Source organism: Serinus canaria, chromosome 2, assembly GCF_022539315.1.
Source record: "Serinus canaria isolate serCan28SL12 chromosome 2, serCan2020, whole genome shotgun sequence".
NCBI classification, from domain to species: Eukaryota; Metazoa; Chordata; class Aves; order Passeriformes; family Fringillidae; genus Serinus; species Serinus canaria.
The window spans coordinates 65,302,307-65,326,569 of NC_066315.1; the positions used below are offsets into that span (position 1 = coordinate 65,302,307).

The 24,263-nt window shown below is 39.4% G+C and overlaps 1 protein-coding gene across 6 annotated transcripts in view; it reads left to right on the forward strand.

The window, feature by feature from the left end:
• The window catches only part of LOC103815122 (uncharacterized), a 181,577-nt gene that overhangs the window by 53,858 nt on the left and 103,456 nt on the right, over window positions 1-24,263 (forward strand). For 5 of the 6 annotated variants that reach the window (XM_050970703.1, XM_050970698.1, XM_050970699.1 and 2 more), the window contains 5 exons: window positions 6,252-6,316; window positions 9,332-9,449; window positions 11,554-11,784; window positions 23,423-23,686; window positions 23,977-24,115. In XM_050970703.1, the coding sequence (XP_050826660.1) occupies window positions 6,252-6,316; window positions 9,332-9,449; window positions 11,554-11,784; window positions 23,423-23,686; window positions 23,977-24,115 (817 nt within the window). Of the gene's footprint in view, window positions 1-2,473; window positions 4,205-6,251; window positions 6,317-9,331; window positions 9,450-11,553; window positions 11,785-23,422; window positions 23,687-23,976; window positions 24,116-24,263 lie in introns of those variants that run through there. The other variant, XM_050970704.1, reaches the window with a different exon arrangement.

A 24,263-nucleotide genomic window follows, 5' to 3' on the forward strand; every position in this document is an offset into this window, starting at 1 on the left:
TTGGGCAGCTGTAACAAGCAAATTTGTTGCCATGACTCAAGTTTTTCCTATCTGCAAAACAGACCTAAAATTAGATACCTGTGTTGTGGAAGAGTAAGAGGATTAAAGGAGTAAAGTTTCACGAGGGACTTTGAAAAGGCTTTACAAATAATAAAAACATTCTGTGCTGAAATTGACAAACATTTTTAAATTAAAGAAGAATGGGGGAAAACCACAATAAAAATGTCAGTGTTTCCGACTGGTATTTCCTTTCCTTTTCCCTTCAGTTGTGTCCTGATTCACTGTCAGTATCCAAAAAGTAGAAAAAGGTTGTAAAATGCTGAAGTCCATTACATAGCTTATGAACACTTTTCCATTGTTAATGTAAACTATTCATTTTAGATCTATAGATTGGCATAGTTCTCTTTGGTTTTCACTGGCATCTCTCATGCCGCACGGCTTTATACTGGAGGGAATGTATTCCCTAATAAAATGTGGTTAGTGTCTTCCATCATATCTTGGTAGCATATTCTGTTAGATCTTACTGTTTAAAAGTAAGAATCTTTTAGTAGCTGGTGATTTCTGGGCTAATCTGGAGACATCTGAACATGTGGAACTTTGACAGGCTAAGATGTTCCTGCTTAGTCTCTTAATCAGTGGCAAAAGACATTTCAGCATTACATATTTTCAGTGCTTAGCTGTGGTAGTCAGATGTTCTCATAAATGGCCTTGCATTCTCTTACAACACTCTAGATTTTGATGAGGATACTAAAGGTTTATGACCTAGAAGCTACATCTTCTCAACAGTAGGAAGCATCTGAAGGAGCACCTGGTGCTTCTGAAGAAACTGCAGGTCATCTCTCTGTCAACAGCAAGACAGAAATGAGAAGAATGAGTTCACTGTTTTGAGACTGGAGAGGCAAAATCTTTGTTTTGCAGAAGTTGGGTAGCTCTGCAGCAGTCTCAGCTACTCAACGGAGTTTTCTCAATGCATCTTAAGCAAAATGATTCAAGTTTTTTTAATTTGTTAGTCCAGTCCTATCATCTTGGATCAAAGTCCTGAATGAAAACATCTCTGACTTTTGAGAAAATTCAGGTCCTTGTTTATCACACCTACTTTACAGTTGGATCTAGTTTCCATATCCATTCAAAATTAGTGTCTTTGATATATATTCTTATAAAAGCAGTCACCTTGATAGCAGAATACTACTTTCCTCTGTTGACTGGTAGCTGTTTTCTCTGCATTGTTAGAAATAATGCAATGTTTTACAGATTTGTCAAAATGATCAGCCTATAATGTTATCACTAAATGTGTCTGTATCACTCAGTGTAATAAGGCTGTAGCACGACTAAAGTAAATCTCACTTAGTGTTCTGCAGTATCTGTTTTAAAGGAGAGTTTGAGTTATGTTACAAAACACTCAACTGTCTAAGTTTTTAAGTTGGTTCTTGTGAACAGTAAATTAATTTTCCATTTGAAGGGAATGTCAAGGAGGATTTGCTTTGTTGCCTTTTCTCTTTCTCTTTGAAAAAACATCTAAGAGTTTGTGGTGCATTTTTTTAGCAGAGTGCACCATCAATAATACTATCATGTGTCCAGGGTTTGGCAAAACTTTCCTTTCTGGTTTGTGGCCATCTCCTTAACAAGGTCACACAAATTCCAGCAGGTAATGGGTAGTGCAATTTTCAGAGCAAGTCTTATCCAGCTCCTTTAGTCTTTGCTTCCAATGAAGGGCACTCAGTTTAACTTACCTCTTCATGCCTCCCTTCCCTGTGACCTCTCTCTACAGTTAACATGGAGCAGATAAGCCTCTCAGAACTTCAATTTGCCTGAAAAGAATGTTAACTTTTCTTGCAATGTTTTTTTTTTGTTCATCTCAAATGTTTCTTCATTTTTAACCTTGTTTTGTGGTGTATACAGTGCATTAGATATTGAAGTCACTGGGAATGAAGTGACAGCCAGACTGTGAAGGAGGAGAACTAGGTGGCACCAGTGGGACTTGAGATCTGGGGTTTGTTTCTAGTCCTGATGAAATTTTGCTTGGTGAGCTCTCCCTTCTCCCTTCTGTAAAAATAGAGTGGGCAGGATTTCCATCACTGAAAAACATTTTAGGATGCAGAGATGGAAATTCTAAGTAAAATATTTTATTTGGATATCTGCTTAAACCTAAAAAAAAGTCAGTACTACCTGCACTGTGATGTACCAACATGATGTTTCAAGGAATGGAACAAAGGGAAGCACCAGCTCTGCATGTGGGATTGCTGTGGGCAGCTGGAGGCTGCTGGAGACCCACAGCTTGTGTCTCCATACTGCCTCTGCTGCACCCTGACCTGGTGAGGAAGACATGCAGGAAGGTGGTCCCCTACAGCACTCCTTGCATGGAGTATGATTTTCACCAAGGCCAGTGTACCACTGGCTGTTTTAAATTGCCATGGGGAGAGCTCCTCAGCAGAAGGATGTAATAGACTAGGACCGACCAAAAAGGGGGGTGTGTGTGTAAATGATTTCCCTAAATGCTCCATTTTTGCTGAACAATAAAAGCCAAATTGATTTTGTTTCAAAGCTTTGCTGAATTTTGTGGGCTTGCTTTCAAAAGGAAAGGATGTGTTTGGGTGGGGTATTGTTTAATTTTTCTAATTTTTTGAAAAGTGCTACACAACCAGATCCTGCTATTTGTGAAGTAGATTCACGCTGAAAATATCCAGTCAGCATTGATTAGTAGTGTTGAGTCAGGTTCTTTTCTTTGCAGAAACAATGTGCACCATTGTGTGTGTCTAGGCTGAGCCCAGATTGAAAGTCCTTTTCAAGCCCTGCTCTCAGCAACATGCCGTGAAATCAGTAGATGGGCCATTTGTGTAATTAGACCTCAAGGTAGCTGATGAAGAAGCCAGGAAGGACGTGTGAAGGAGCTGGCTCACAGCTACAGCAGAGCCTGGTATCAGGGTGGGGATAGTTCAAAGTGGGGCTGTGATTGAGCCCTTCTGCCTTCACACAGCTCCGCTTTTCCCAGTACCTCCTGGACCAGCGGTTTGCAGATTTTAGCCACTTAATTTCTGAAGGGGCCCTCAATGTCTATAGAGAGTTGGAGCTAAACCACATTTCATGCCTTCTCGTTGGGAACGCCCCTTCTCAACAATGGGTCGTTGTCACAGTCCAGACAATGCTGGTGTCATGATGAGAAACAAGTGCCTTGCTATGTGTGCCATGGTACATGCCACTGAGAAAAGCACTTGGTTTATTCCAGTAAAGCTCACATTCAAGGGATATTGCAGAAATGTCTATTCCACATTAAAAAAAAAAAAATGTATGTGGGCCGCTCTGTTTTTGAAAACTTACACATTTTTTTCCTCTATTAAATTGCTTCCTGGCGATGGAAATGTCTGGGAATTTTTTTTTTTTTCCTATTGCATATACTTTCCTTTAGCTTGCATACCCCTGAGGTAATTAGTGTAGGTTAAAATTTACATAACTGACTTAAGGGTTTTGCAAATAGGAAAGATGGAAATTTATTCAAGGTGGTGAATAATTCATTTTAAAGCAAGCTTCCTGTTTTTTTAATCATGTAGAAGATGTATTACAGACTCATAGAGATTTTCTGAATAGGACCTTGAGCACTGAATTTTTGATATATTTTTTCTTAGTATAGGTAAAGAAATATTAACCATGACTCATTGCACTTTTCCTGTTCAATAAGATTTGAATAAACTTAACAAATTTATTAGGTAGATGATAGAGCTTTTTAAAAATTATCATGACACACTGTGACAAATATTTTACTAGGATCCAGAAGAAATAGTTTTAAATCATATTCCCATTGCCACTTCAGAGGAAGAGATGGAAAACAGTGCAGTTCATACAGAGAAGCCTGATTCATATTTTCATTTGAATATTCATTATTTAATTAAGATTAGGAAGATAAACAAGGGGATTGGACAGCTGTGGGAGTCTGGTAATAAAATAATTTTTTTAAAAGAAAACTTCTTGTAGGGGGATATAGCATGGGTAAATGAAGGCAGTATAGAAGGTAATCTTATCCCCCAATGAGTTGCAGCTGGACCAATTACTAAAGATTAGAAGCAGGCCTGACCTTAACAAGCCACACCTGTAGCCAATAAGCACAAGTGGTATAAAAGAGTGGATTGGTGGGAGCTGGAGTCAGATGACTGCTGCAAGGATCGGGAGCAGTCAGTGCTTAGAGGAGCTGCCAGCGAGAAACATCGAGGAGGTAAGAAGCTCTGGTGATATGAAATCCTTGCACTGTAATGACGTTAGAACTTGTGCTATTTAAGACAATAACTTCTTTATTTCTGGGTCAGTGTAAACCTGGAGTGGTAATGTCTGAATGTTGTTACAATGTTATGGCTACTTGATATTTTACATGAAGTGAGTTTGCTATTTCATCTTATTTCTTAATCTTAGCACTCACCTCAAAAGTAGCTTTCACAGACATCACCAAGAGCTACGTCCAGGAGAAACACTATTCCAACTTTCTGAACTTTGGCTTTAACTGTCTCTGCCCAAAACTTGAGACCTCTTGCCATGTTCCCTGGTGACTGCAGCCCATTGGACTGTGGGAAGTGTCACAAGGTGGCTCTGACAGCCCTAAGCAGACAGTGACCAGCTCTGCTGGAGCAGAGACAGCTCCTAGCCCCTCCTGGGGAAGTGGTGTAGGTGGTGATTTACCCATGTGGCGAAGAAAATCAGTGCCAGTAGCAATGGGAGAGATACAGGTCCTGCACTAGAGAGTCCTAGTAAATTTTAACCAAAAGCTGTCCAGGAGCAGGAGGGCTTGGTTCTCACCAGTTGAGGGGCAGTGGTGAAAGAAGTATTGCCCATGACACAATTGCAATATGGAAAACTGGAAGGTCTCATTTTGAGCTAGTTCAGTCATGACACCTTTGTAATTGTGTGTGATGCTTGACCTGGAGGATTTATTGCATATGTCTGAGGATAGCTGTTGGGACTGCCAACAAATTCCACTGTTCTTTAAGGCAACCATGTTGTCTCTGCTTTAATTTTACAGTGTTAAAAAAGTTACATTAAAAGCTAAATGCACAGGCTTTTGTTGTTTTTGTCTGTTTTTGCACTCAGATAATTTTAATTTTGGAAATAAGTTGGATGCTTTGCCTTGGTCTTTAACAATCATTTCCAAGATTCCTTGAAAACCGCCACAAATTTGTAAAAAAATTTAAGAGATTTAGAAGAAAGGAGAGACTTTAACAGCCAGATATGGAGCCCCGATGGGGAGTTTTTCTCCATTGACTGTTGCATTGTCTCCCTACCAAAATGACTTTTTGCCTTCGAGGCTTGATGAGAGTAGAAGTGGAGCACAGTTTCACACTGTTTGGATGACAGTCTAGGGAACACAGTGGGATGCCTTCTTCTGTGTTGGTAGTGTTGTATTCACATTTTATGTTGGTCTCAGGGACACCCAGTAGAAGATCCAGACACAGCAAGTGCCCTTGAATGTTCAGCAAGATCTCTGAACAGTGCAGGTCATGGGGAAGAATTTTGTTTTCATGACTGTACAGCCCTCAGCAGTTTTTGTTATGAATTTTTGCACAGAGAACGCATCCTAATACATGCTGATGCTAGCTTCTAGATGGAAAGACTTTTTTCAGCTTGCTGTGCAGGGGAAAAACCACTTCAAGCCCTCCAGCTTCATGCTGGAGAGCTGCAGAACTGCTGGGGGAGAGGACTGCTCGTGTGAGTTAGCCTCCCATGCGCTGTAAACTCCAAAAATGCCAGTCCTTCTCACCAAACATTTAAAAACTTTTGTGGTTAGACAAGAAAGACATCATGATTTGGAGCAGATTTCAAGCAAGGCTTTAAGATGTGAGTTCTCTGGTCTATGCCTAGCTGCTTTGTGTGCTGTTTTGTTGTGTGTGTGTATGAAAACACGCTTGAACACATGTATGCTTACATATGACTGTCTGATTAGGTCTTGTAGTAATAGGGACTGTAGGACACTACCATGTACAAATGTACTTTGTACCAAAAAACTTTTAAAACAAGATGAGAGCTCAGTTTCTCTTGGATATAATGCAGTAAATATGGGAAAACACACGGGGGGGAAAAAAAGTTATGGCAAAAAAGAGTTATAAAGTAATGGTGGCTAAAGTTCCTCACTGCTTCTGAAAAGCTTCAACCAGAGGACCTAAGGCAAACCTTTGGAAAATTGCACATTTATAGCTTTTATTTCCGTGTTATTTCTGTACACTTGGAAATAAATTCTGATTTTTCTTTTTCTTCTTGGCATGTGGGACTCAAAGCACAAGAGAGCTTCTCACTGCAAGAAACAAAAGTGGAGATCCAGGATTCATGAACTCTTTCAAAGGTATGTCAGATAAAAGCTACTTTGTAATTCCATCTAGTGTACTTTCCTTCTAAAGATCTTTCAGTTCCTTACAGATATTAAGAAAGGGAACTTCTCCCAAACAAAGGACCTCAGGACTAGAAAAATTAAGCCTGTGCCTTTGAAAGAGGTCTCTGTTTTGGATTACCTCTGTTTTCAGATACCCAGCTTGGACTGTAGTTTTTAAGTGCTCCACATAGTGCACTTCAAAAGATGACCAAATGGCTTGTCCCAGCATCCTTCATCCTTGCCTCTGAACTAGTCTTAGAGAGTGAAGGAAATAGGAATTGGAGCAAAGTTTTTGTGATCAATGACCTTCAGATAAATACATGCATCGAATTACCTCCAAAGAAATGAACAGACAAAATAAAAGCCCTTGTGAATAGAGCAAAGGAAGCCATGTTCTGCTGTGACAGCTGATGAGCATGCTGCTGAGCACAAAAGAGGTCTAACTTCACTGAATAAATTATTGTCTTCAATCTCATACGCAGAGAAAGGAGAAAAATGGTGCAGCTAGGGGAGATCAAATGTGGTTATTTAAATGTTTGATGTTCAGTAATGAAAACTGTTTACCTTCATAATTGTGTATTAGCAGCTAATAAAGGCAATAGATACAGTAGTTTAAAAGTAATAAAATCAACAACAAAGTGTATTTAATTTTAAATTGAATTGCAAGCAAATGGGCATCCTAATGAACCCCTGTGTCAATGCAACTCTAACCAAATTAAGTGAAATAATTTCCATCATGAGAAGCAAAGTAAGTACAAAGTTCCAAACAACTTCTGTCCTTGAGAATGCTTTAACTTCTCAGATGTTTCAGATCTATGAATTAGTTAGAGCCATTCAAGAGTCATCTTTTGTTATATTTCTGTTCAGGACAGCTGGACCCCAGTTGACATGATTAAAGCTCAGGGATAAAACTTCAGATACGGTTGACCCTGAGCTTCATGTATTCACTTTTTAGCACTTGAATCTTGTCCTATTTCTCATCAGTCCTGGCTTAGGCAAAATTTCCATGTACTTCATTGCCACTAGCATCCACACAGACCTTCCAACAGATTCAGTTATTGCTTAGGAATTTATGTGATACAATTCTATTGCAGAGGAATCTGGAAAACAGTTTAGCTATGAAGCAGTGGTAATTTTGATGATAATATGTAAACATGTACATATTCAAAAGAAAAGAAATTGGCAAGGTCTGAATAGAAACTGATTTATAGCAATGTCCTATGATCTTGGGGGCAGGAGCATCTGTTTCAGAAGAGGGGAATGTGAAGCATATGTTACCTAACATGCATGAGTCTGGGATGTTTAGCATGGCTGTAATTTTCTTAATGAAGAACTATGTTACATGTTAATCTTTAAAGATATGGAATCATCTCATATAATATAATCTCATATAAGAAGGAAAATGGGAATGATGGCACTGGTATTGAAATTTTCAAAAGCACGTCACAAAATACTGAAGGAATGGTTCAGAAATGCAGTCCAGAAAACGTTGTTGGTTTTTAGTCTTGATTCTTCTCTTTTTTTTTTTTTTTTTTTTTTTTTTTTTTTTTTTTTTTTTTTACCGAGCACCAAGTGATAGCATTTTGTTTTGTGGCTAAAGACTTAACAGAGTGCATTTGCTTGGGAACCTAGGACAGCCTATTCTCTGATGCCTGTGTTGTAGACATCCCAGTCAACTCTGTATTGCAAGTGCACCTGATGCAGTGGTTTTTCCTTTGCTCCATGCAGCTCCTCTCAGGAAGCTGCAGAGAGTTCCCTTGATCTCCAGCATGGCTCAGGGCCAGCCTGCTCAGCCTCCACCTTCTGAGACCCACCATGTCTTTGTCTGTGTCTGCCGTGGCTCCACCTGCAAGTGTGGCTGGAATATTACCAGCACTGGTGACTGGCTGACCCTCCCTGGCCTCCTAAAGCATGTTGTGGAAGCAAGAGCTGATGTGTTTTGAAGCCAGCAGAGCATCTGCAGATGTTTTTACTTAGGGTCAATAATATTTGGATGCTGATGACACTTAGGAACAGAGGAATTACTCATGGTTCTGTGTCTGTTGAAAGAGGGGATGGGATTGCCAAAGCATGCAGCTTTATAGTACTCATTGTAAATTACTTAGTTTTGCATTTGCTCCTGCTGTGTTCTAGGAATGAGGTTTTCTCCATAGGGTGAAATGTGCCTTTTGTGCATCCTGTGCACTAAGAAGGGAGCAGCATTGGGTTGTCCAGTGTTGGGCTATTCTTGCACTATTTGCTGATATTCTGTGTTGCTGTAGTGACCTTTCTTCAAAAACAAAACCCCAACAGCTTTGAGTTTATATATTACCCCCCCAAATCACTTTAAAAACAAAAGATGTTATCATATGAATAACAAGGAAGGTTCCGTAGCTCACGTACACCTGAAAGTTTGTGTCTGTGCATGTATATAATTTGTATATATAGCTCTTGTCCTGTATATATTCTGAAGATTTATAAATTTTGTGAGATATACATATAAAATTACAAGATGTTTTTGGGGAAAAAAATAACCAACAAAAAAAGTAATTTTTTTTTTTTTGTTTAGAACAACCTAGGCCCCAAAGAATCAGTGTTTTCCAAAAACCTGTCCAAGTTTATTGAAGCTGTCAGTCAGTTCTCAAGGTGGTGACAGAGGCAATGGCTTCCTACCGAAATATTCTTAACCTGGATCCTAAGTCCCAAAGCCAGAGTTGATTACAGACAGGCAGTGAAAGCTGGGGTTCCTTATGTTGACCTGTGACACGGACTGACAAATACCAGTCTAGTTTTTTGGTTTTTTTTTTTTTTTTTTTTTTTTTTAATGCTGCTTTTTGAAGCCTAGGTATTTCTCTGCTTTAACACACACTCCTGTTTCTCCTGGGTTCCCTGTGACTTCCCTGTGACAAGGAAAATATCAGACTGCTGTATTTCCAACAGCAAGTGATTTGTGTATGTGCATTGTAGTTCATTTCTTTTCCATTCTTCTTCCCTTTCTAACCTCTGCAGAGTAGGAAGTCAGCTACTGAAAACAGAGCAGAGTGGAGTTGAAGAAATGGTAGCCAGCTTTGGTAACATTACAGATGCGAATACTGGATTAAATGTAGCAGCAGGACCTCATGGGAAGGTGAGATTCTATATGAGTGCTCTTTTCCCTCATATGAATTGCTAAATCACTGGATCACTTGCATTCCGTTATTATCTTTTGTTTTGGTTTTTTTTTCTCTTTTCATAGTTTAAGAGGATAGAATTTAGCAGGTTTCAAAATATGCTTTCCAGCAAAAGTAACCATATGCTTAAAGAGAATGTCTAAAGCTATTAATGATGAATCATTTGGGCATGGCAAGAGTTCTTCAAAACAGTTTGTCAGTGCTGGCCAAGCAAAGTCTTTCAGCAGGAGATGAGACAGCTATGCCACCATGCAAATGAGACAGGCTTGAATTATGATGAATCTTCTATCTCCTTTTCCTACTCGACTGACACTCGCTTTGAGGAAGGTTGTAAATGCAAGAGAGATTGTGGTATAATTCCTCAGACTGGCGTTTCTGCCCCCCAGTCACTATTCGATTATCTTCCAAATTGCTGTGTTTCAGAGAGATAAAGATTTTTTATGGCTTGCTGACTTGAAACAACCAGAAGAGCCAGAAAAGAGATGGCTAACCGGCCATGCATAGTAATTCCATTGGTAAATGACAAAATCTTTGTTTGTATGACATTTCCAAAGTTACTACAGAAGATGAATCTAAAATACAAAATGTCACATTTGGCATGCAAAACTATCACAATATATTTCAGTATAAAATTCATAGAGGCGTTTAATTTAGAATGTGTTTAATAACGAAGGCTGCCTGCATCAGTAATCCTGCCTTGAGGTTTAAAAAGATTGTCTTATTTATTCATATAATGTTAATTTTTTTATATATGATTCAGAAACCAAAAATATTAAGGTTAAATCTTCATTGTTAATTAAGATTTTCTAATTAAGCTGAAAATAATTGTCATTCAGATTAGTTGTTAAGTATGGTTTGTGTGGAGAAACAAAAGAAGTTTAACAAATTCAACTGTTTATTTAACTGCTTAATTTAATTCCAGAAGCTTTCTATCTATATGGAAATATGCTATCTCTTCCAAAATAAATCCAAGACAGGATTAAAGAAGAGATTATTAGCTACTGTAGGCTTAAACTGTGAGACCACTAAACCTAGTAGTCAAGGTAGCCATGTGATTCCTAAGTGTGGCATGGGTTTTGATATCCAGTTGCATTAAAAGAAGACCTAGCACTAGTCTTTCCTCAAAATAGTGCGAGAAATTGATTAAACAACAATGCTGATTTTAAGCAGTATATAATTAGTTATTGCAGAAAGAGTTTTATCCATTCAGATCAACACTGGAGCCCAACTGGGAGTCCCTGTTGTGCGCCGGACCCTGCAGATTGCATTTGAGCAGCACCAAAAATATCTTCTGGTACAGTGGGACAGTATTCAGGCAAAGTTTGGTAAAGATCATGCCATTGTGCACGTTCCCCTCCACAAACCTCCCCACTGGGAAGCTCAGTGCACAAGGAAAGCACCAGAAAAGCATTTCCTTACTAAATATTCTGAAACTCAGACAACATCTTGTCGACAGCAAGTGGCAGATGTTTTCTTTGGTCTGGACTTGGAATAAAGGTGCCTGTAGGGAGTTTTTATTAAACTCTACACGTGTTGCACTTTGATTACTATTTTTAAGAGAATCTGATTATGATAATCAGAAGGTGAAAGGATAGTCTGCATGTTACACAGCACTAATAGCTTTGGCAAGGCTAATAATTAGTATAAAAACATGGCCTGCCCTGTCTTTCACTCTGTGCCTGCAGCCTGCTCGTCACATCATGTATTGTGCCAGTCTTGAAAAGCATGCTGTATTTTTGAAGGTATTGTTTTCCAGTTAATTCTGCCTCATAATTGTCAGGTAGTGTCTTCTGGTGTCATACTTCACCAGCTCCACCTTCCCCCCAAGGACGCTGAACATTTTATTAGTAGTATTTGTACTGTTTTTTCTTTTATCTGCCATCTCTATGACTTTTGACCTCCCTAATTGCAGATCCTTGGTAAGCAGTAGGTAATTGCAGGTTGAACAAGAAGCGTGTTGTCTGCTGCTCAGTAGTTATTTTCTGGAAGAAATTTGTCCTTGCTAATTGCATGGTTAAAGTGAGCCCAGCCCAGATCAGTAACTCTGAGTCTTCTCCCTAGGCTGACTGCTCCAAGATGCCACAGCCACTAGAAATTCGCCTCAGATGCCTGAGGGGAGTCAAAGATAAGGTCCCTGAAGGCCTCTACACTCTCAAAGTTTCTGTCCTCAGCCGCTTAGGTGGTGCCTTGGTGGAGCTGGGGGAGCAGCCTCAGGTGGGGACCACACGGCCTGTTAGTCATGGTGGAAACTTCTACAACACTGAAATCTACTTTGGACAAAGCATCCAGACAGTAAGCAACACTTCATAAATCTGCTGTCTTTGCTCTGAAAGTTAAAACACATCCGCCCTTTTTCCTTTAGGCTTATATATTTAATGCATTCCATCATGTTAATAATTTATTTAATAATTTAAGGTGCAATTTAGGAAGGTGCATTTTTTCCCCCCTAGGTTAACCCTCATCACTCGCTTTAAGGGTGCCAAACGTATGCTACATCATATAGTGTTGTCAGCTAAATTTAAATTTTACTTTTATTCTCTCTTATCTATGCAGCTTGTCAGCTATGTAATTTGATTTCTGTAAAGTAGCTTTAGAATAATAAATGAATGAGTGGGTGTATATAAACACATGAATGCCCAAATCCTTCTGTGAGTTTTTAGCTCCATTGACCTCCCATTTGCCAAAAAAGCAGCATTTGGATTATTTTGGAAGGAGCCCAAACACTTGAGGCTCTATTCTGTCTTTTGCAACTGAGGCACACATATTTTCCTGCCTAAGCACGCTGTGCATGGCAGGATTGTTGTGTGTCAGTTGCTCACTGCTGTAGCTAATGCCTGGTGCTGGTTGGAACACTGGTCTCAGATAAATTCTCTGGCACATGAATGCTTCTTTACAGTTTGAAAAACAATCTTCATCTCTCTCAGCCTGTTTGTGTTTTCTTTTTTTTGGGGGCATGTTATGAGGTATTGGTAGAATGAGGAGTCTTTTCTGTTTTCAGTTGTTTATTTTGTAGTATAACCTGAATGGTAGATTTCTTCCTCCAGATGTTCTGTTGTGTAGATACAGAGCAGACAGACAGCACCTATCCCAAAGAGCTTTCCAATAAAGCAACTTTTAAGTGTGGCATTAATGCCTTCAGTTACTTGCAGATAGATAATTTGAGATGTTGGGTTTGTTATACATAAAGTGCTGCTAAGTCACATTTTCTGCTTTTTAATTGTTTATCAGCTGTAATTGATAATGAGCAGAGTCTGTAAATACAGCTATTGGTGCAAAAAGAATTGTGTGTATAGAGAGGGAAACTGCAAATGGGACTTTCACACAGTGTTAAAACAAATCCAGGCATCTGTTAGAGAAATCACTGAGTTGCGATTCCTTCTTAGGCAGGATGCACCCATCCAGGTTATTTGCCTTGAAGTATTGTCTTGAAAGGAGAAGACTGGGTGCTAGGGCTGAAAGAAGCAGGACAAGCTAGATTCATACTTTCAGCATGACATTTCTCCTAGGTCTTTGCAGATTTTGCACTTTCAGGTTTGCTTCTAAGTTCTCTTGGAGCTTCACAGGGGACATTTAATTAGCATCTTCACCAAGCTTCATTTTTAGACTAGTGAACTGGCGTACAGGAATTGGGCAAGTTCCCTTAAAATACAGGAACGGGAGAAGTTGGATGCAGTGACCTTCTGGTAATTCCCTTTCTTCATTGAGTGATGTACAGCAAAAGCCATAATTTTAGAGAACCCTCTCCACCAGTTCATTTTGGAGACACAGGGTATGTTGCACCCTGGATGACTCTACCTTTCTGTTCTTCCACCTTGGCAGTGGTTCACGACCTTAAGGTATGTTTGAAAAGAAATCTTTAGTGTGTGTGCTGAGATATGAGGCAAATTTTAGGCTTCAGATGGTTAGCATCTACCACAAGACTTAGGGTGAGTAGTGAGGTCTTAGTGGTGACCTCCATGTGAGCACCTGGGCTTGAACAGAATCTTACACACAGCACTGCTGCACTGGGATATATTATGGTGTGAGAAATAGAAGGCTCATAAATGAAGAATATGCTTTTGTTTCCACTGGCCAGAACAATAATAGGAGTTCAGTGTAAACATGGTGAAAATGAAGACATGCATGCTTGATATTGAAGGAAAGCCTAATTTTAACTAATATATTAGAGAAATTGTTCCAGAACACTACATCCTTCCAAAAATAATAACCCTGTCATGTCGGCAAAGTTGGTGTCAGCGTGGGTTACCTGCTGTGTACAGAAAGTGCTGGTCATGTAAGTTAGATCTGCCTCAGGGCTAGTCTGACTTGCACACCCGACCTTTCAAAAATGTTTTTTGTTCATTAATCAATGTTCTTTGCTCCAGCTTGCCAGCTTCCCCTCTTTCCGCTCCTTCATTGTCCTCCTTTTTAGTTTGTCAGCCTACCTCCCCCAGTAACCTCTGACTACATACTAGACAGAGGCTCCTAATAGCTCCAGTTGAATTTTATTTATCCTTCAGTAAGGCCAGACAGTCGCACAAGTCATTTATTTTTTTTAAGTTATGCTGAAAGAAACACGTATGAATGCTTTGGATTGTGGTAAAACACGATTGCTGTTTCAAATGACTTTTTGCAATTTTATGAATAGCAATGAACTGCATGATCTGAAGGGAACTTGTTTTACACTCAGCATTTCTAGGATATTTTCATGTATTCAGTTTATGTAAGTGGGCTTTAGGCTTTGATAGATTAAGTCTGTATGGTTTAGGCAAAGTGAGAGCTGTTCTGAAGTTTCACCTACATTATAAAATGAGCTCAATGTGAATTTGAGATTAAAAAATTGTGGTATAGGTTAACTGGTGGTGAAGAAGATTTGTTCCTAAAATTCCAATATATTTTTGCACTGCCAGGTTTTTCTCAGGTCTGGAATGGAAGTTGAATAAGGAGAGGATAGGAAAGGAGATGAGATGCTTACTCTGCACAGAGTAAGGCAGTTATGCAGCTAGGTTGTCCTTGGCAGCACCTGTACAGATGTGGCTGCATCATCTTTACACTACAACAAGGATTTACAAGCATAACTTCCTTATTGCTGTCTGATGGTGGCTGAGATCCTACTATAGATAAGACCTAAGCAGTGAGTAATTTTTTTTAATCATGATGTATTTAAAGCAGTGTTTTACTCCACAGGATTATGTCCCAGCGTTAGCAAGTCCAGATGACATTTTTTACCTTGATGATGACTTGAAGAGCAAAAAGGAGTTGCATTATGCAAAAGTTTAATTTCACTTGTAAAAAGTATGTGCTTAGGTTGTTTTTTTCCTTCTTTTTTTTTCTTTCCTTGCTGGTTTTTCTAAAGTTCAGTAGACATTAAAATAATTGTATGAAACAATTACAACAATAAGAAGAAATGTTCACTTTTCAGAATAAAAAAAATTCATTGGCTTCAATGGAGTAAAAATTGGAGTGTGGTAAAAATGCTTCTCTTCTTTTAAAAAACTATTTTCAGCTATAATTTCAATTATCAGGACCAAAATAGTTTGTTAAAAATTACTGATTTTGCCTACAGGGCAGGAACCTTTAAGGAATATGTTCCTATTTCAAGTATTTGAAATTTCTGAAACACTTCTTTAGAAAAAAATATTGCCTATTAGGTGGAGTTTTTATTCAGAATGGGAAGTTCAGATAGGAAATTTCCAGCTGTTGTGAAGGGCACTATAAGGCAATGATGCTGCCTGCAAGTGACATTTAAAAAACATTCATTATGCTGTCCAGTCACCTGGGAAGTTGGTCCAGCACTGCTGAACAGAAGCAGGAACAATTGTGTCAGGGCTGAGCTCCCCAAACTGGTTTTTAACCCTGGTCTCGCTGCATCCATTTGTCATCAATCCTTATTCTGTGAGAGCTTTCAAAACTGGCACTTCTGCAAAAGAGGTGTGAGCTCCACAAGTGTGTAAGCACTGGTGCTACACATTTTCCCCATACTGGTGCTACACATTTTCCACATACCTGGAACTTGGGATAGTTCCAGGATCTGTTCATATGCATCAGAAGAGACCATTGCTGATAGAACAGTTCACAGAACTGAGGGCTTTTAAAGAGTATATCAACTGGTTAATATTTATGTATCAGAGTGGTGAGGTACTAGCAATATTATAGCAGTAGCTGGGTACCATTTTGTTTTACTTGAGGGAAATTCAATATGAATAAAACAGCAACTTTTCAAACATGACATTTAATCCACTCATGTAAATCATACCAGGAGATCTATTATTCATTATTAAAAGGGCACCATATTTTTATTATACTGAAAATGAAACACAAATGCTGTGAAAAATTTAGTGCCTTTTCCTGAAGTTTCAGGACACTTATCATGCAGTCATCTAGCAGGGGCTGACACTCATTTTAAAATATAGCTACAAAATTAATAAATTTGAACTCTTTTGCTTGGAACAAGAGGATGTTCTATTTCACTGAATGAGGGATTTATTATTTATTTAAGCCTTCCTAAATACTTCAGATGGCAAAGTCCTTTGATAATGTTCACATTTGGAACATTAGATTTGTAACAAATAAAGTTCATGTCTTTGTTGTTATTAGTCATTTCCAGCATTTTCTTCCCTGAAGTGCATTTTGAAAACTACATATATCAGAAACTGATTAACATGACCTTAGGTATTAATTCTTAAAATATGATGAAACAAACAGTTTCAAGGACATTATTTTCTGTATGTCAGCAGCTGTCTAAGGACTGTGATGCTTTTAATAATTACAAAATAAGGTATCATTAGGAAAAGTAGACCACAAACTTCCCTTTCCCCTCTCCTCCTGGTTTATTTTATTCTTGACTGAAAGGCTGGCACAAGTGAAGAACATCTAGCTCTAGGACACTTTATAGGACATAATGTAAGAGTTTTATACAATACAAAAAAAGATAGATAGTGCTAGGCAGTGCCAGAGGACTTTCAAAATGAGAGCCACTTAAATTTTCTCTGGATGCAATTATTTGTAGCTGGGATGTAAAAGTACTACGTGAACCTTTTGGTAAATTCAAGAACCAAGTTTATACAGATGCTTGTATTCATTTGAAGACTGCAGTGCTGATGACTTTTTCACAGAGAAGGACCTCATACTTTTTTACTTTATTTTTAATTTTGTTTATCTGAGTTTTTTGGGGGTCTGGTCTTTGATTGCCATTTGCTAGGTATTTCTGCAACAGCTCCTCAAAATGCACATTCTCAGAGCAATTCTTACAAAGCTATTACATATCAGAATCTGTTGTGTCTACTTTGTTTAGCATTGTGCAATTTATTTATGTATCTAAAATATTACTATTTATCCTGAGGTTTTTTTTTTTTTTGGTGATTAATTGGAGTCACTTTTCACATGTTGCCTGATCATTGTGCTCCAGTGGAGGTTTTTCTTGGAAACACCTGCTGGAATGCAATATGTGTGCTGGATCACCTTAAAGCAAAGCAAGCTGCCCAAAAACCTCAGAAATGTGACCTGTGTTACAATGCATCATATCTGACTACAGGAAAGTATGTAGCCTGATTTGGTAAATCCAGCAGACATATGTTAAACATCAAAAGTGTCTGGGGACAGCATTTTATTTTGGACCACTCCATGGTTAATTCCCCACTTAATTGGAAATTATATCTGTAAGAGAGCTTGACGTGAGCCATAGGATACAATAGTTGTAAAAAAGTCATACATTATCTAGGGCAAACCAGCAGGAAGGCAGAATGCAACCCCTGCCTGTATCCTTAGCTCCACATGAATTCCAAACAACAGAGAACATCAAGAACAAAATTATTGCCAGCCCCAACAAAAAACCTGTAATTGGAAAAAAAGAGCATCTCCATGACTCACCAGAGCTGACAATCTGGAACTGTGAAAAGGGACTTAAACTGTGTTTTGGTCCAGATTTGCAAGTCATGGGAGCCAGCAAAACACCCCCAGAAACTGCTTTTATTTTTTTGCCTTAACATACCTGGTTTTAGAGCATTTCACATTTTAAATAATTATCTGTGAGCTCAGGGTGAGTAGGGTCGTTGCAAAGCTGTACTACAGAAATGGGAAGAGTACTTTATGCAAGCAAAGAACAAAAAGTGATCCTGCTTAATCATGCAATTTTTAAGCAGAGCATACAAGCAAAAATGATTTTGTTCTCAGAGGTTGCTCTTCCTCTCCTCTTCTGGACTAAGAATTGGATTATCCAGGAGATGCTGAAGGAGCATAAACTCCGGATTGTCAGTGCTTCCCTTGTGAAGCGAGTGTTGCTGCATCCCTGGCTGGACTGAAGCCTATGGTTGAACAGATTGCTACCTGAGGTGTGATGAGGAATCCAGAACAGCATCAGGGAAGAGACATGAGCTGGAGCAGCTGCTGGACCAAGAGAGAGAGGAAAGCTGCCTGCTCCTCCTCCGGAGCCTGGGGCAGGCAGAGCGGCACTGCTGCGTGACTCAGCCCTGCATGCCGAACGAGCCACGTCTTCGTGAGACTCCTTGGCTCCAAGTGGTTTCTGGGCAAAGTACGTGTCCTCTTGACACAAAAGAAATAAACTTTGCTGCATCGTGTCTGTAGTCCGTGTTATCCTGGGAAACTCGTGCTCTGACTGTGCTGAAATCAGTCTCAGGGATAAATAAGTGAAATGGGAGTGTCAGCAGAATGAACCGGGGTTCCTGCTTCCCTCTCACAAAGACAGTTTCTCCCTCATAAGATGAGGTCAGAATCCACCCAGGCCAGTATATCACCAGAAGCACTCAGGGAGGCAGGAGCTGGGTGTACCATACATTACTACTCCCTGCTGGTCCAAGAGCAGAAAAGAATTAGCAGCAGATGTGCCAGGACAATTAGCAACAGATGCAGAGGCTAAAGCTCACAGAATGCAAACATTATTCCTCTATATTAGGGAAGATAAAAGGCTGGATTCTGGTGCTCTGGTGTAAGGTACTTGTGCATGAGATGCTGCTGGAGCTGACTATGGGCTGAGTTATCACTCCTAGAGGAGAGGCAGGCGCTGGGGACTTGTCTCTAGCACAGGGGAGGGCAGGTGTTTGCATTGGGGCACTCAGTATGGCTCTAGGTAGACACTGGGGTGATTTGGCACAGCGTGCCAGGAGGAATCCTGCTCTCTGCCACCACTGAAAGCAGAGAACAAATTGCCTGCTTACAAATGCTGCTGCCCTGTGCTCCTGGCAGATCGTGAGCCTGAGCTTGTGTGCTGTGGCCCAACAGCCTCTGGTCCATGGTCTACTGCTGTCAGGGAGGCTTGGTGCCAGGAAGGATGGTGTTACTGCCTAAAGACCTGCAAGCTGTACAGAGAGGAGTCAGGGAGTCATTTTACCTGTGCCAGGCTTGAAAGGCCTATTCTCTTAGAGAACAGGGGGAAAAAATTGTGGGAAAATTAATGATATGTCACTGTATGGTCTTCCTCTGATTTGTGTGTTCTTTTGTATTCAGATACCTGTTTGAAGACAGGCAGTGATGGAAAGCTGGGGAAATAAGTTTTCAGCCATTCCAGAACATTCTGGTGATAGATAGGGACTTTCGGAAAAACCCTAATAACATGATATTTTATTTTTACTTCAGTCCAGGTTTCTATTTCCTCCCCTCTGGCCTTTTATAAATTTCAGAGTTACACAAACACTTCCTAAGAATGCCCTGTATGTTGGCCTTGCACATAAACAGGGAGAGCTTGAAATCTGGTTGTGAAAGCTCCCCTTTAATTGGGCAATAACAGCCTCATCTCCAGCACCGTTCATTTGACATAGTAAAGTAATTGTTCTTTGTCAATGATGGGAGCTGTTTCCTATTTAAAAGGTTTTCTACCTGTGTTTTACACCAGTGACATGTGCTGCTGTTTTCATAGTCAGAAATGAGCTGTTAGTTTATATGGCATTTTTCAAGACTCTTCTCTATAACAAGGAAATATTGAATTGCCTTTGCATATTTTAATTCATCTTAATCTGTTTGAGTTGTATTGGTCAAATTTTTGTATGACATGAATTAAATAGCGTGACTTTTGTCTATTTTTTTTTCTAAATTAAAACCCTTTGAAGGTGCAGAGGAAAGAAGCAAAAGTTTATTTCTTCTCTGACAAGGTTAAAGCCAGACAAAAGTAAGTCAGACAAAACCCCCAAAAGCTCACAGTGGATGTGTTTATTGAAATATTCAAATAGAATTCATTCTCTCTATAGAGTGAAACTATGGTGGCATATGGGGAAGTAAGATATTTTACAATAAAACTGATATAAAACAGTTGAATTTAGAAATAGTGGCAGGAGATAATTTTAGTTCATTATGATTTAATTCAATTAAATGCAACACTGTTAACTGCAGACTAAGAAGTATTACTTGTGCCTGTGCAGGCACACACAAGCATTATTTATTCTCTGCTGCATCTCTCTTTGCAGAAGAAATTACACCAGGAAAAGGGGGGTGCTCGGTGCTTTCATAGCATTGTAAAACTCTTGATACCTCACAGGCCTCAGTGGAAATTTGACCTGAGCAGGGAGAAACATTGAGGTAAGGTGTTGGATAGTAGACCCCTCAAAACCCAGGATGATGTCCTTGGGTAGTATATGCTCTTTGAATGTCAACAGTGTTGGTGCAGGCTTGTGGGTTAATCTACCAGAGAGTGCCTCAAATGAGGTTGGCACCAGCAGGGAAAATGTAACTGCTAATTTTATTTTTTTTCCTTCAGAACCAAAAAAAATCCATCAGAACAAACTGCTCAGTTTGAGCTGCCTGTGCCTTGTCTATCCCAGGCACTGCTCTGAGTCTCCTGAAGGAGAGAAGTTACTGATCCCTGTCCTCCTCCTCCAGTTACCTGAGCTGTTCCCTGCTCTGTACCTGAGCACAACAGCTCAAACCCACAGAGGCATTCAAGGTCTGTGGATTTCAATCTGAGCTATCTGCCTAAATGCCTTTGTGCATCTGTGCCTAAGGGCCGTGCTGGCCACGTCCCAAATCCCAGCTCAGGCTCACAGCCGAGGAGGAGGCTAATGAAGGGCAGGTGGCACAGGACTCAGCTCTCTCCTCTCTCCCAGGGCTTTCTGACCCTGTGGGTGTGGGATGGTGAGCTGGGACAGAGAGTGTGTTTGTTGTGGCAGTGGGAAAATATTTAGCGTGGACCCAAAGGCACCTGCATGAATGCTTGGCATGATGGCATAGAGTAACAGGTAGAAGCTTGGCTGGGATTTTTATATGGATTCAAAGAAAGAAATTCCTTATTTGTCAGGTATGTTTTATTTGACTGTGTAAACTGAGATGTGTGACACTGCCCTACCTGGGTCAGGCACCCAGTGCTCATGCTTAGGGTCTTTACAACCTCAGACCCTGTAGCAGATGGGTGTATTATAAAGTCCTTGCTTATGTTTTGTGATTATGTGTTTCCATCATGGCATGGTTTAAACACCCAGCTCCTGTAGCAGCAAACAAAAGGATGATTCCAGTCCCAAACAGTGAGTCTGCAGCTTAAATCTAGGATAAAAGCTTGCAGCAAATGAACAATAAATGTGAACCAGAAACAAAGAAATAAAATTTTAATAGTGACAATGATTACCCTTACACAGCTGCTTGACCACTGTCTGCTTATATGTAAGCTCTCAGAAGAACATATACTGTTGAATTCTTAAGACAAGAGTCAGCCTGGGAAGCAAGAGAGAAACTGAAAAGGGGGCTGTGACAGAGCAGTGATTTCATCTGTGAATGCTTTGGGATTGTTTGATATTGCAGGTAACTGTCTTTGATCACAGCCTTATAACCATCACCTTTAATTTGTAGCACAGAGGTTACTATCTAGCACCCAGCTAGCCAAATGAAATGTATGGCTTGATTAAGGATCTCTTTTGTCAGTAATTTGTGCCTAATGTTTTTAGCTTTCCCACGGGCTGTTACAGAAAATGGTAAATCTGGTTTAAATGAAACCTGATACTGTTAATGGTTTAATAGCAGCTGCCACAGGGTTATGGCATTTTTCAACAGATGCTTCTGTTTCATTTTAAGTCTAAACTAAGTCTTAGAATATATTTACATAATTAATATAAAGTACACGTACACAATAATGACAATATTTATAATTTTAAAAGGTTTCCTCAAATGACTTTGCTGTTATCTAATCACAATATAAAACTTGAAAAAGGAAGGTATGTTATTAGAAATAATAATTTATATTCACCTCTTCAAAAAAAGTTGTAGATGCAGTGCGACTGTGAACACTTGTCACCTCCTAACATGGCAGTTATTGGTGTAGGCAAATCCCTTGCTGCTTCAGAAAAGAGACAAAAAGCTTTGCTGCACCTGAGTTATGCTCCTTATCTTACCTACTGCTCAGTCAGGAGTATAAAAGGAGCGACGTTTGTATTTAAATATACACATCAAGAAAGAGCTGTGCTGAGGTGTTCTGTTAGAAATACTTGAAGCAGTAAAGATTGGTGGATGATTATTGGCTGCACGATGTTGTCTGATTGAGGAAGTACCCACTAATTGAAGAAGACTTTGGCATTTTAGGCTGTCCATAGTGTGTGATTGGTTTGAATGGATTTCTTCTATCTGGAGGTCTTATTCTTGACTTCCAAGAAGTACTGAGGGTGTATCCTACAAGGTATTCAGAGTGAGAGGATGCTGCTGAGTATTGTGACCTTCTGCAAGAATATGTCTGTTCACAATGAGGAGAGAAGGAGAAAAGGCTCCTCTTTCTCTGCCTTGGCTGGAAGGCAGGGTAATGTTGAGCAGGCAAGTGTACCAAAGCATTTACTGCTATGAACTGTGAAGACTGAAATGGGAATGGTAAAACATGCAAATAACAGAAAATTGTCTCTATTAAAGAAGCAACCAAGGTTGTTTATTTAAGAGATTAGGCAGTCATAGTTCTCTCAGGAGAATGTGTAGGAGCAGTGGTGAAGCAGATGTTTCACTGTGTGAGGGGTGTAGCTGATGTATTTGCTCCCCTTGTCCCAAAGGTGGCTACCCTTCATAGCTGTTAGCCTGGGTAAGATGGCAGTCATCTTCTGTTCTGGGTTTTGTGGGGGTTTTGTTTTATTTGTTTGAATGTATTAGAATTGTTTAACAGCACCTGGGCCAATGCCCACTTTAATTAATGAAAACAGTTAAAAATGTGGCATAGGACCAAATTTCTTTTTCTTTGTGTTTACCCTTCTTTCTTCTGTACCCACCAAAACCTTACGGATGGATTAACATAAGTTCATTACTTCAGAGTGTTTCTTCACCACTAGATTTCAAGTCTTTGCTATGGGAACACAATTGCTTCAGGCCCTAAGGCATTGGTAACCCTCTCCCACACCTTCAAGCTGCTCAGAAGAATATCTACACCTATCTTATGAAAAGTGTAAACTGTGTTTGCCAGTTCTCTGTGAGAACTTTTTACCTTAAAATCCTTTTAAACCCTACACTGAGGTTCACATACTTTTCACTAAGAGCTTTAATTTAAAGGAAGAAAGCTATTAAGTACCAATGTCGTTCCCACAACTGGGTGGAGAAGAATTTCTGACTCAGTGAGGAGCAAGTTTGCAAGTGCTCTTATTGGGTGTTTGGATGAACTTTCCAAAGCTGCTGCAAAACTAATCCAGTGGTGGATCTCAGCAAGCCCTCACAGGGACACCTCAGATTTCCAAGTTGGTTTGTTACTCTCAAAGATTTCTAGTGGCAATGTTTTTCCACCTCTAGTAAATAAAGACAGAATATGAAAGCTTTCTGAAAGCAAAGGGGGAAAGAAAAGAAATAATTAAATAACCACTAGAAAAAGCACAGATCTTTTGTTGGAGTGGAAAATTGTTCAAATATATGATTTTTGGGAAGAGTTGTTAATTGTTTTAGCGTGCAAAATTGGAACAAAGGTATGATGTTTGTAGAGCTTTATATGAAAAAAGAAAGTCAGTTCTCTTGTGATGTTTTTGTAACAAATAAATCTTTCTTCCTCCTTTTCTAGGTTCTACCACATGGAAAAGCTGTGAAACCAGGCATGGTACTCCTCTTTGAACTCTTCCTTCTTCGTGGCACCTATACCTGGATTGATCGAGAAGTGGGATGGGGAGCTTTTCCCTTATGTGATAACAATTTTAACGCTTTGGAGGGAAAATTTAAATGTCCCTTCCTCAGAGGACATTATGACTCCAAAATTGACCGATTCAAAAAAATCGAAAATTTCATTTCCCAGGACTTGGATCATTGGCTATGCAATCTCTACTTTCAGGTTTGTATTTTAAAAAATTGCTTAGTTTTCTCTATATTTTTCTTTTTGATTCTGAAATTGGATTGTGGCTCATCTCCCATTTACTGGGATGTCTGCTTTAATCAGTAAGCATGGGGAAGAAATACATGGGAAAATTTTATGGGAGAAAAGTGTAGTACAGAGAAGCAAGAACTTCCTAAAATTCTTATGACAACATTTTGGACAGCTGGGTTTCACAAACAGTGTACAAAAAGCATGTTCCGGCTTTGTGGAATTCCAAACTACTCTTTTTTTTTCCTTTCTCTTCCTAGATAATTAAACTACCGCAGGATTCAGATAAGCAAAATAAGCATGGTATCCATGTTCATCTGCCACCTGAACTTCTTATGTATTCAAGCACTGCTGAAAAGAATGGTGTCTCAGAAAATGTTGTACAGTCTGGACCACAAGGTGATGGATTCAAACTTTGATGTTTACATTCAGGTTTTTGCTGGATCAACCCCTAGTTTCATTTCAATGTTGGCTAGTCTTTATTGTTCTTGTTAAGCTAGATTTTCTTCATTCAGATGTGGGTCCAGCATGTGCTATAGCAGGAATA